The 13002-nt window shown below is 43.6% G+C and overlaps 2 protein-coding genes and 1 pseudogene across 3 annotated transcripts in view; 2 read left to right on the top strand and 1 right to left on the bottom strand.

Annotated features, from left to right (window-relative positions):
- The first annotated feature begins 229 nt into the window (after nt 1-229).
- On the top strand, nt 230-1181 carry LOC111958014 (olfactory receptor 2AT4-like). Its single transcript, XM_070436995.1, has 2 exons — nt 230-645; nt 878-1181. Exons 1-2 carry the CDS (start codon nt 278-280, stop codon nt 1179-1181), a joined length of 672 nt encoding a protein of 223 aa, XP_070293096.1. The 5' UTR covers nt 230-277.
- Nucleotides 1182-2903: 1722 nt separating this feature from the next.
- LOC111960784 (neuronal acetylcholine receptor subunit alpha-9-like) lies at nt 2904-11960 on the bottom strand (annotated as a pseudogene).
- A 468-nt stretch (nt 11961-12428) lies between these two features.
- The window catches only part of LOC111960785 (post-GPI attachment to proteins factor 2-like), a 29499-nt gene continuing 28925 nt past the window's right edge, over nt 12429-13002 (top strand). For both annotated transcript variants that reach the window (XM_023982990.1, XM_023982989.1), the window contains exon 1: nt 12429-12840. The gene's annotated coding sequence lies outside the window, so the exon portion shown is untranslated. The remainder of the gene's footprint in view (nt 12841-13002) is intronic.

Genomic DNA, 13002 nt, shown 5'->3' with positions numbered 1-13002 from the left:
TTCATGTTTGTATGTCTTTTTTTTGTGTCTGTTCACAGAAACAGTCCAAATAATATCCAAATCTGGCATGTGAACAACATAAATGCCCTGAATACAGCTTTCACAATGTAGAAAGTAAGTGTCTCATACAAAATAACAACTGTTTCTGTCTTTCTCAAGCAAATGTTGATATTGTGCACCTTAGTAAAATGATCTTCCTTGACCTCCAGAAGACTCTTGCCTTCAAGCCAACGTGACAGTTGTGACTGAATTCCTCTTCTTTGGGGTTGAGAGCGGGATGAAAAACGTCTACCTAGAGCTGGCCATCTTCCTATTGGTGGTCTACCTGATGATCCTGATTGGAAACCTCACCATACTTACCCTGGTGGCGACAGACCCCAAGCTGCAGTCAGCCATGTACATTTTCCTCAGCCAACTGTCCCTCGTAGACATTGTGATATCGACCAGTGTTCTGCCTAAGATGATAGCAGTGAGTTTGTGGAATGACGTAACGATCTCCTACTCAGCGTGTTTCCTCCAGTTGTATGTGTATTTGTCATTTCAAACCGTCGAGAGCATGCTGCTGTGTGTCATGGCCTATGACCGCCATGTCTCCATCTGCAAACCCTTACACTACAGCAGCATTATCACTAAAGAGACTGTGCGGTATGTTGACTACAGCGGCATGGGCATCTGGACTCAGTTTGTCTGTCTTCTGTGTCATTTACGCAGCACAATTGCCCTTCTGTAGCAACAAAATACAATTTTGGTTCTGTGACCTTCCTCCTTTAGTTTCACTGTCCTGTTCGGACACAACCTTTTTGATCGACGTGGCTCTTGTGTGTGCTTTAATAGCGATCTATTTCCCGTTCACTGTCATTATTTGGTCCTACTTCAGAATCATTGTAGCCGTCTGCAAGATTGGATCTTCAGAGGGCCGTATGAAAGCCTTCTCTACCTGCTCCGCACATCTCACTGTCGTCGTCACCTTCTACCTCGCTCACTCCTACGTCTACATCAGTGCCAAATCTGAAAACGTTCACTGTAATGTTATAATCTTGATATCTATTGTTAACTGCTTCCTGACTCCTGTTATGAATCCCATCATCTATAGTTTAAGAAACAAAGAGATAAAGGCTGCGCTGAGAAAGCTCTGTTCTGGTAAGGGCGACTCTGATGGTGTACAACAGGGACACTTTTGAACCGTTGTGGGGATAAACAGTCAATTACAATATTCAGCTATACAAAATGCAGTAATTTGTCAGGAGACTTGCTGGATGTCTGAGCAGATCTAATTAAATATTTCTCTGTGGAGAGAGGTGAGATCAGTAGGGAATACAAGTTGGCACAACAAAGCAACGCATATGACGTACAGTTCAGGATCTGCACATACAGTTCAATCCACCATAAACGGACAATAAAGACTGGTTTACATAACAGCTAATAATTAAAGTGATAATCTTTGTTTCTCTTAACAATTTCACGTGCATGTTAAAGTTGAATTGTCACTTTTAATATATCAGACATACACTAAATGATGGTATAATGAGATATTGTTAGTGCTTAAAATTTCAGACAAATCCTGCCAGAACAGGATCCGGCACCTCTCCGTTTTGGACTGTTTTGTTCCGGTACCTATTTGGCCGAATCCGGTACCTCTCATGGCATGAAAAATTATTGGCACTTTTTTCAATGTAAAAATTAAAATAAAAGCTGTCAAAGTTCATTCAAATTGTCTCTTCGTAAATTCTCCTGTCCCAAAACAAATGCTATGTGAAATAGTAGATTTTCATCCCGGGCCTAATATTCTAAGAGTCGTTTTCGGTCGGGCCGGCCAGGGTTTATGGTTTGCGCAACATTGTAACCGATGTGTGAGACCAACGCTTGGCCGTGCCTGTGTGAGAAGCGCGCCTCTATCTCTCACATAACTAGAATTAGATTAACTTCCTATGATCTCTCTCCATCTCTGCTCTGATAGACATGAGCCTACAACTCTAATCTCTCATGCACTTTATATTTTTTTCCTGATAAAACCATTGCCACGCGAATGGTTCTGAAGGAACTGCAGCACCCCTGATCAATACATTTGCCAAAATTATAGAATTACTGCTGTCTGCTAAGGAAATCATTCAGAATAGCCTACTACACCATGAGAATGCCTATAATCTAGCCACCAAGGATCAATAGCTTTTTTTTTTTTTAAATAGCATAGCTGTGGATTGTTGCCCAGTAATAACGAAAACCCACAGCAGAGAACGCGCGGCAAATCTGTCCGTGAAAAAACAGCATGCAGTCAAAACCGTTTTTTCGCAATATTTCAAATACAGTTGAGGGGAAGCACAGGTTGGAAAGCAATTGGCTCCTGCTGAAAAGTGAACACTATGCTGTAGGCTACCAACATATTTGATCAACATCCAAATATTGTTTTACCAAAGAGAGAGAGCGAGGCTTTTGGCATGAGCGCATCATTGGTTGAGTCCGTGAAACTGGAAAGCATTTTGAGGAATTTCCAAGGCAAAGGTTGTTGATGGATTCAAGACAAGGTCTTTTTCATGGATCTCATATTCTCAGTTTGTCAGTGTCCAAGATTCTGCCAGTCATGCAAAATTACGTAGAATTGCATGAAATGCATTTTTAAAAGCCACATTATTTCCCAGACACTAGGCTACAAATTATTTTCCCGATGTGTGCAACTTCTGTAAGTGCCTCTATTCTACTGCTCTATGTCACTACGCACATGCCATAGTCTGCATGCAATGCTTTATTATGAAGGGGATTGTTTTTTCTTATTCGTTCTGGTTCCTTAGAACTCCCCATGTCGCTCTCACTTTTTGTCCCGGAACCTCCCGATTTACAAATTAAGCACTGGATATTGTGATGCTGTAACTGGTTATTTAAGTGTTATTAAATGTTGATAAATTAAATCAACTATTCATTTCTGTTTTATCATCCCTGAATGGTATTGCAATTCCCATGTTCACTTTTAAATTAATGTTAGAAACTACAAATAATGATCTAACACACACCACATGTAGAGATGTAGGATCTTAATTTCCTCAACCTTTTGCAGGAGAACTGGAGGAAATGTAGAACTTGTAGTATATGTGAGCTTCTTAAGTTTGTAATTTCCACTTTGACATTTCAGACTTGATTTTCTCGTACGAAAAATATATCACCCCTACAAAAATGTCCATTAATTATATTCCACATAATAATTCACATTCCTGTTGCTGCAGCAGGATTATTTTCCTGCAGTAGCAAACTGGCTCAAATTAAGATCCTACATCTGTCACGTTCCTGACCTGTTTTCTGTTAGTTTGTGTATGTGTTAGCTGGTCAGGACGTGAGTTTGGGTGGGCAGTCTATGTTTTCTGTTTCTATGTTGGTTTAAAGGGTGACCTGAGATGGCTCTCAATTAGAGGCAGGTGGTTTTCATTTCCTCTGATTGAGAGCCATATTAAGGTAGGTGTTTTCACACTGTTTGTTTGTGGGTGGTTGTCTCCTGTGTCAGTGTCTGTATGTTACGCCACACGGGACTGTTTTCGGTTTTGTTTGTTTGTTTGTTTTATGTAGTCAGTTTTCCTGTTGTTGCGTTCTTCGTATTTCATGTAAGTTCGTCGTCCAGGTCTGTCTACATCGTTTATTGTTTTGTTAGTTAGTCAAGTATAGTTTGTTTTCGTCTTGTTTAAATAAATATCATGTCATATCACAACGCTGCGCCTTGGTCGAATCACTACTCCTCCTCTTCGTATGAAGAGGAGGAGGAACACCGTTACAACATCTGTATGACAACTAAACTGTAAAAGTAAACAATAACAACATATGAAGGTAACAAACACACATTTGGAATATCAAACAATTAAATTAAATTGATGAAGTCTGGATGAAATCCTTCTGTTCAAATTAGGCCCTAATGTATAAAAAAGTGTGAGATGAAAAGTGGAAACTGATCACTTCAAACGTATTGCACATGTTGCCTGTTCTCTCAATTTGGTTATCCTCAATAAGTGTAAAACCGAAAAAACATTTTGATACACCATTTCAGGTAAAACTTCCTTCACTTCAACATGTTTTCTCCTGTTTCGTACCTAATGAACACAGCCCAGGTATGAAGTTAGACGGCTTTCCCCATGATGAGCAGGCTCATGGAAAACACCATGATGAAAAAGGTCCACATGAAGAATCGGTCCAACACCTTCGCCACCTTCTTCCACTCCCCAGTCCTTTTTGCTGTGGCCCTCGTATCTCTGTAACAGTTGGCAATGTACTCAATATGTCAGAGGAGCTGCTGGTGCTGACAGGTGCACTGGGTCTTACACACCTCCTCTCTCCCTGTACTCTCTCCTACTCCACCATTCCACCCTGGCGAGTCCCCACAGTCCATGAACATGCCGTTTCTCCAGGCACTGTAGTGGTTGGTGGGGTTCCTCCCCATGGAGCCGGTGGGGCTCATCAACTGATCTTCTGTCTCCTCAATTATTTTGTGGGTCTTGACCTCTTTCCACCTTCAGAATCAAGTCTTCTTGGACCGTTTGTCCGTTCATGGTGTAGTTGTTGCACCTCAGGTTGAGGTGGCGGGTCCTGTTTCTCAGGCTGGAAAAACATGCAGTTCTCCCCTACTTCATATACAAAGCACTCCTTGGCCATGTACTGCAGGATGAAGATCTTGGCCCACTTGGGCACAGGCTTGGCGTCTGGGCCACAGTGGTGGATGTTCGTGATAAAGATGGTCAGGGCCGTGGAGGCTGTTATCATGGTCATGGTGGCAATGTAGTACTTTCCTGTGGGACATTGAAAGAGGAACATGTATAATTATCACTATCTATCATTGAATGGTACTGATGTCACTTTAAAGGTCCTGTTTTCCCCTTGACAGAGACAGTGCATTGTGTTCAATCAACTACAGTGTTACGGACATGTTCATCACTGGCTAAATGATTGCCCTCATAGGCGGACTGACCATTTGGCATTTCAGCAAATATCAGATGGGCTGGTCCATTTTTAGCCTAGTGGGCCTGTCTCACTTGTTTTTTTCTGCAAAATGATCATGATCTGGGTAGTAATGGTGACCTCAAGGGAGAAAATAGTCTGATGTGGGGGACTCAAGTAAAATAATGGGCCAGTGTGTTAGAATTGTCAGGGCCGATTTCTGGTCCCAGTCCACCTCTGATTGCCCTCACCAATAAGTGTCACGTTCTCTGATGGAGGCATGGTTTCAGTGACCAACAGCTGAAACACGGTGAGAGCCAGCATGACGGTGACGCCCAGGGACACCTTCTCCCCAGAGTCAGCCGGCAGGTAGAAGCCCAGCGGAGCCAGGAAGGAGATCATCACACACGGGATGAGCAGGTTGAACACGTAGAAGGAAGCCTTCCTCTTTAGTTGGTGAGTGTAGGTCACATCAGGGTAAGGTTCAGCACAGCAGCCATACAGAAGTATGTTCCTCTTGGAAGGCATCCCCAGGACCTGGGAACCAGGACCGCAATGGCAAAGAGTGATTCAGTTATTCATTCATTCATTGGGGAAAAGATGGACAGAGTACAAAACAGAGGATAAGAAGTTAGACCGTGTTTCCCAATGGAAAAAATATGTTAACTGTACTGTGTTTTATCATCAAGGATGTTTTATTGAGTGTATTGTTGCAGCTCTATGTAATTTAAATTGGTCAAATAAAAGGGATCAATTAAGAGTAAGAGAGAGAGAGAGAGCTTGAGAGAGAGAGAGAGAGAGAGAGATAACTGTACAGGTGTTGATTAAAGCACACAGTTAAGAATTATACTAGCATTGGTTTAGTGTTAGATCAACAGAGACTGAAGTCCATTCATATGAAGACAGTGACGGACAATGTATATATCAAACACTCTAAGAAAGAAGAAACACATGTAATAACCTTTTAGAACAGACAGGCACGAATAGCAGGACCAACCAGGCACGAATAGCAGGACCAACCAGGCACGAATAGCAGGACCAACCAGGCACGATAGCAGGACCAAACCAGGCACGAATAGCAGGACCAACCAGGCATGAATAGCAGACCAACCCAGTGTACACGAATAGCAGGACCAACAGGCACGAATAGCAGGACCAACCAGGCACGAATAGCAGGACCAACCAGGCATGACTAGCAGGACCAACCAGGCATGACTAGCAGGACCAACCAGGCACGAAAAGCAGGACCAACCAGGCACGAATAGCAGGACCAACCAGGCACGAATAGCAGGACCAACCAGGCACAAATAGCAGGACCAACCAGGCACGAATACAGGACCAACCAGGCATGGACTAGCAGGACCAACCAGGCATGACTAGCAGAACAACCAGGCACGAATAGCAGGACCAACCAGGCACGAATAGCAGGACCAACCAGGCACGAATAGCAGGACCAACCACTCATGACTAGCAGGACCAACCTGGCATGACTAGCAGGAACAACCAGGCACGAATAGCAGGACACAACCAGGCACGAATAGCAGGACCAACCAGGCACGAATAGCAGGACCAACCAGGCACGAATAGCAGGACCAACCAGGCACGAATAGCAGGACCAACCAGGCACGAATAGCAGGACCAACCAGGCACGAATGAAGGACCAACCAGGCACGAATAGCAGGAACCAACCAGGCACGAATAGCAGACCAACCAGGCACGAATAGCAGGACCAACCAGGCATACTAGCAGGACCAACCAGGCATGACTAGCAGGAACAACCAGGCACGAATAGCAGACCAACCAGGCACGAATAGCAGGACCAACCAGGCACGAATAGCAGGACCAACCATCATGAACTAGCAGGACCAACCTGGCATGACTAGCAGGAACAACCAGGCACGAATAGCAGGCCAACCAGGCACGAATAGCAGGACCAACCAGGCACGAATAGCAGGACCAACCAGGCACGAATAGCAGGACCAAACCAGGCACGAATAGCAGGACCAACCAGGCACGAATAGCAGGACCAACCAGGCACGAATAGCAGGACCAACCAGGCACGAATAGCAGACCAACCAGGCACGAATAGCAAGACCAACCAGGCACGAATAGCAGGACCAACCAGGCATGACTAGCAGGACCAACCAGGCATGACTAGCAGGAACAACCAGGCACGAATAGCAGGACCAACCAGGCACGAATAGCAGGACCAAACAGGCACGAATAGCAGGACCAACCAGGCATGACTAACAGACAACCAGGCTGACTAGCAGGACCAACCAGGCACGAATAGCAGACCAACCAGGCATGACTAGCAGGACCAAACCAGCATGACTAGCAGGAACACCAGGCACGAATAGCAGGACCAACCAGGCATGACTAGCAGGACCAACCAGGCATGACTAGCAGGACCAACCAGGCATGACTAGCAGGACCAACCAGCACGAAACAGGACCAACCAGCACGAATAGCAGGACCAACCAGGCATGACTAGCAGGACCAACCAGGCACGAATAGCAGGACCAAACAGGCACGAATAGCAGGACCAACCAGGCATGACTAGCAGGAACAACCAGGCACGAATAGCAGGACCAACACAGGCACGAATAGCAGGACCAACCAGGCCGAATAGCAGGACCAACCAGGCACGAATAGCAGGACCAACCAGGCATGACTAGCAGGACAAACCAGGCATGACTAGCAGGACCAACCAGGCATGAATAGCAGGACAAACCAGGCATGACTAGCAGGACCAACCAGGCATAACTAGCAGGACAAACCAGGCATGACTAGCAGGACCAACCAGGCATGACTAGCAGGACCAACCAGGCATGACTAGCAGAACCAACCAGGCATGACTAGCATGACCAGCATGACTAGCAGGACCAACCAGGCATGACTAGCAGGACCAACCAGGCATGACTAGCAGGACAAACCAGCATGACTAGCAGAACTAGCAGGACTAGCAGAACCAACCAGGCAGGACTAGCAGAACTAACAGAACTAGCATGACTAGCAGGACTAGCATGACTAGCAGGACTAGCAGAACTAGCAGGACTAGCATGACTAGCAGAAACTAGCATGACTAGCAGGACTAGCAGGACTAGCAGAAATAGCATGACTAGCAGGACTAGCAGGACTAGCAGGCTAGCAGGACTAGCATAACTAGCATGACTAGCAGGACTAGCGAACTAGCAGACTAGCATGACTAGCATGACTAGCAGGACTAGCAGACAGCAGACTAGCAGACTAGCAGACTAGCATGACTAGCAGGACTAGCAGGACTAGCAGAACTAGCATGACTAGCAGGACTAGCATGACTAGCAGGACTAGCAGGACTAGCAGAACTAGCATGATTAGCAGGACTAGCAGACTAGCAGGACTAGCAGGACTAGCAGAACTAGCATGACTAGCAGGACTAGCAGACTACAGGACTAGCATGGACTAGCAGACTAGCAGGACTAGCAGGACTAGCAGGAACTAGCAGGACTAGCGCATGACTAGCAGGACTAGCATGACTAGCATGACTAGCATGACTAGCATGAGTAGCAGGACTAGCAGGACTAGCAGAACTAGCATGACTAGCATGACTAGCAGGACTAGCAGGACTAGCAGGACCAACCAGGCATGACTAGCAGGACCAACCAGGCATGACTAGCAGGACAAACCAGGCATGACTAGCAGGACAAACCAGGCATGACTAGCAGGACAAACCAGGCATGACTAGCAGAACCAACCAGGCATGACTAGCTAGACTAGCAGACTAGCAGACCAACCAGGCATGACTAGCAGGACCAACCAGGCATGACTAGCAGGACAAACCCAGGCATGACTAGCAGGACCAACCAGGCATGACTAGCAGAACTAGCAGACATCAGAACCAACCAGGCAGGACTAGCCAGAACTAACAGAACTAGCATGACTAGCAGGACTAGCATGACTAGCAGAACTAGCATGACTAGCAGGACTAGCAGGACTAGCAGGACTAGCAGAACTAGCAGGACTAGCAGGACTAGCATAACTAGCAGGACTAGCAGGACTAGCAGGACTAGCAGGACTAGCCAAAGGCACAAGAAAATCAATGGAAGAAGAGTGGACCCGTTATGAAAAGAGACAGCTCTTTTATGGGTTGACTCCACTTTGTTTCTGCATTTTATAACCCTGATGTTTTATTGTCACATAGGTGAAGTGAAATGTGTTGTTTGGCAGGGTCAGCAACAATAGTACTGCACTAGTGGAGCAGATTTGTGTTAAGTGCTTTGCTCAAGGGCACATCGACAGATGTTTCACCTTTTCGGCTCGGGTATTCAAACTAGCGACCTTTCAGTTATTGGCTGAACACTCTAACCGCTAGGCTACCTGCCGCCAGTTACTTCCCAGATTCCCAGTACATACAGTAGTGTATAAAAAGCAGAAAACGACCAGAACACTCCCATGAATAAATGTGTTCAAGGAGTGTTCAGCTTGTGCCTTCACACTGACAACAACGTTGATGTGTGGAATGGATTGTGGGAGCAACAGAGCTTTCTGATGAACCCAATACCAGTCCCGACCTACTTGTTATATAAGACTATATCAGGTCTCCATATATAACTACTAGGTATACGGATGGTATCAAGTCCATCATAATCATCTTTACTCCAGGTGAGGTATGAGTCTACCCACACCTGTCGTATCCACAGATATGCTGTCAAGATCTGGTTACGTTCATCCTGCAATAGAGGGAACATGGTGAACAATGGCTTCTTTTCACTAGTTATTAACTTAGCACTTCAAATATGACGTCTATTTCAAATGCCAAATGTGAACGTATGAGATTTTTTTTTAGATCTTTTTGGGAATGTCTTTATTATTGTTGTATTGCTGAAATAGCCATAGTTTAAACTTAAGAAAGCTGTTACCATGTCAATGATCTGTGAGAGGGTGGTCTGCAGCGTCACATTGAGGATGTTTCCTGTTTCCTCTACTGGTCTCAGGGATCTGGTGTAGTTAGTAAACAAATCATTCAGCAGCTTCTGGGCATACTTCCCATGAGCACTCCAACAGGCTAGGACAGGGCATAGAAAACAGTCTCTGCTAAATGACTAAAATGACTAATATGTCATTTAAAAATGTATAAGAAAGAACATCATTCTCACCTAAACACCAAAACACAATCAATTTATTTTAATCTAGTGAGCACGACATTATACATTTATTCAAAAATGACAATCTGTGACAACCTGATGTCAGCCAGAACAAAGATATACAGGTAACTGAAAAATAAAGGAAACACCAACATAAAGTCTTAATAGCCGAGCCGCCAGAACAGCTTCAATGCGCCTTGGCATAGATTCTACAAGTGTCTGGAACTCTATTGGAGAGATGTATTACCATTCTTCCATTAGATATTCCATCCTTTGGTGTTCTGTTGATGGTGGTGGAAAATGCTATCCTGCACCTCTTCAGAATTTCCCAAAAGTGTTCAATTGGGTTTAAATCTGGTGACACACACACAAACACACACACACACACACACACATATACAGAGAGACACATCCCATCATGCTTAAATGACCCTAAGCATGATGGGGTGTTAATTGCTTAATTAACTCAGGAACAGCACCTCTGTGGAAGCACCTGCATACAATATACAGTACTTGTATCTCTCATCTACTCATGTGTTTCCTTTGTTTTGTCAGTTACCTGTTCATGGGTAAAAGTCTTAGTGTGTCAGAGAACATGTGAACACATGGCAGATGGTGGAGAACACTGGGACATAGGGGGATTTGGGAGTAGATGACGCTTCTGATGCTATAGTAAGAGATGAAGCAAAGCTTCCATTATGAGCCAGCAGATGCAACTGAGGCATCTGTTGACCCCAAGCAGGGATATGTTTATACACGCCCTAATCCATGGGACATTTGCTATATAATACCACCATAGAAAATAAACACAGATAGGCTATAATACACTCTAATAGACATACTGTACCCTGTTCTTGTAGGTTAAATGCATGCATAAAAAAGTGTTTTTTATTGTCACATAAGCTGGATAGGTGCAGTGAAATGTGTTGTACATTGTAGAATAATAGTGAAGACATCAAAACTATAAAATATGACATCACTTGTCACAACACAACTGAATGGCTCAAACGCATTAAGAAGGAAAGAAATTCCACAAATTAACCTTTAACAAGGCACACCTGTTAATTGAAATGCATTCCAGGTGACTACCTCATGAAGCTGGTTGAGAGAATGCCAAGGGTGCGCAAAGCTGTCATCAAGGCAAAAGGTTACTACTTTGATGAATCTAAATATAAAATATATTTTGATTTGTTGAACACTTTTTTGGTTACTACATGATTCCATATGTGTTATTTCATAGTTTTGATGTCTTCGCTATTATTGAACAATGTAGAAAATGGTAAAAAGCAAAACAAAAAAACAGCTTGAATCAGTGAGTGTGTCCAAACTTTTGACTGGTACTGTGAATAAGATGATACCTAAACAACTGGCAGGGAGATCCTGCCTCCTGCCTGGGCAACAGCTGTGAGGGTTATCTAATCAGAATCTGACTGGGACAGAGGAAATAATCAACCACTGTAGATGTCGCAATGATTCATCATTAAGATACCATTAATAATGTAGTTTACATCAGGTACTTCAGTAACTCTTAATGTAATACAAATCCAACAGGCTATATGTCAAGAGGCTACTCTAAACCAGTCATGAAACCATTTAACTCACCACTTGCCTGATGTTGACTGAAAAACCAAAATGAGAAACAATCATTGCGATTGGACTGTACGTTTGTGTTGATATAGACACTTAACATAACGTAGACATTCCTAAATATGTACATTGGGAATTTACCATTTTCAACTGTACATAGTTCAGCAAAAGAGAGAATCTATAGCCTACCTGGAATAATATTCAAGCAGAAAATAAAACTCAGTGAAGCTCGAAATCCACATAGTTTCATTTTGCTGTTACAGGTTACACTTATCTATATCCAAAAATATACCAGATGATCATTTAAATTACGTTTAAGTTCCCGGATGAATAGCTGTAGACTGCTCTTGTGCCTTGACAAAGATGCTAGTTAGCGTGAGATGACTGGCGTTAGAGGCGGGGTGGAGGCTCATCATGACGTATTGAGCACTATTGGAATTTACACATCATATATTTGAATAAGACGCGTGGGACTTATTCATTGACCAAAAATCATCACCCTCAACAACAAAAACATTAACTTGAGTTTTTTCCAAATACCCCCATTTTCTCAAAGTATGTATATGGTTATTTCATGAGACAACTTGCATTGCCAGGCTGTCAAAGATAAGGCTACAGCATTTGGTGATGCGCAAGAACAGCACCACGGACAGCTCCCGTGATATAAAGTTGGCTTATCAATGAATTAAATTTCTTACACATCGTGACACTTCAGCCACCAATGATTTTTCAGTACAGACACATCGCGTAACATGACTGGTTCTTGACGTGCCGACGTTTTTTTATAGGCTACTCCCATCCGGTCACTACTGAGCCAGTACCTTGCTATCTCTTCCGGTTATCGCAATACATTTTAATCCGATATCTTCAATACTTTTTTCGTATTTCATTGGTACCGCATTTATTTTCAAACATTATTGAAGATATTTATAATATGGCAGCTGGGGGAGGATTCAGGTTAAACGCTTATTCTGCATCGCGTTGATGATACTCAGTGTTCATGTTGTGCTGGGCTGAAGGGAACATGAACAGATGCTAATGAATTAGAGACCACATTACAATTTGTGAAATACCTGATCAAGATAAATCCCTATATGCGACGATGCACATGCGTTTGTGGTGACAGTCCAATTCAAGCCAACAAAAGCCATTTCCTTCTCTGACTATGCAAGAGCTATATCTGTAAACAATTGATCTGGCTGTAGCCTACAAATAGGAGGTATGGAATCATATTCAGATCATTTTTATGCATGTTTCTGATCAAACGTATATATAGTCCTGCCTTAATGTCACTGAAAACAGCAGCATGATTTTGCAGGAGGCATGTCAAACTCTCAAACCTAAATCCAGAATTAGTTTATATCATTATTATACATTATTT

This window comes from Salvelinus sp. IW2-2015, linkage group LG4p (genome assembly GCF_002910315.2).
Source record: "Salvelinus sp. IW2-2015 linkage group LG4p, ASM291031v2, whole genome shotgun sequence".
Taxonomy (NCBI): Eukaryota; Metazoa; Chordata; class Actinopteri; order Salmoniformes; family Salmonidae; genus Salvelinus; species Salvelinus sp. IW2-2015.
The sequence above is the reverse complement of the archived record's forward strand: the minus strand, read 5'-3'. Positions and strand labels throughout refer to the sequence as shown.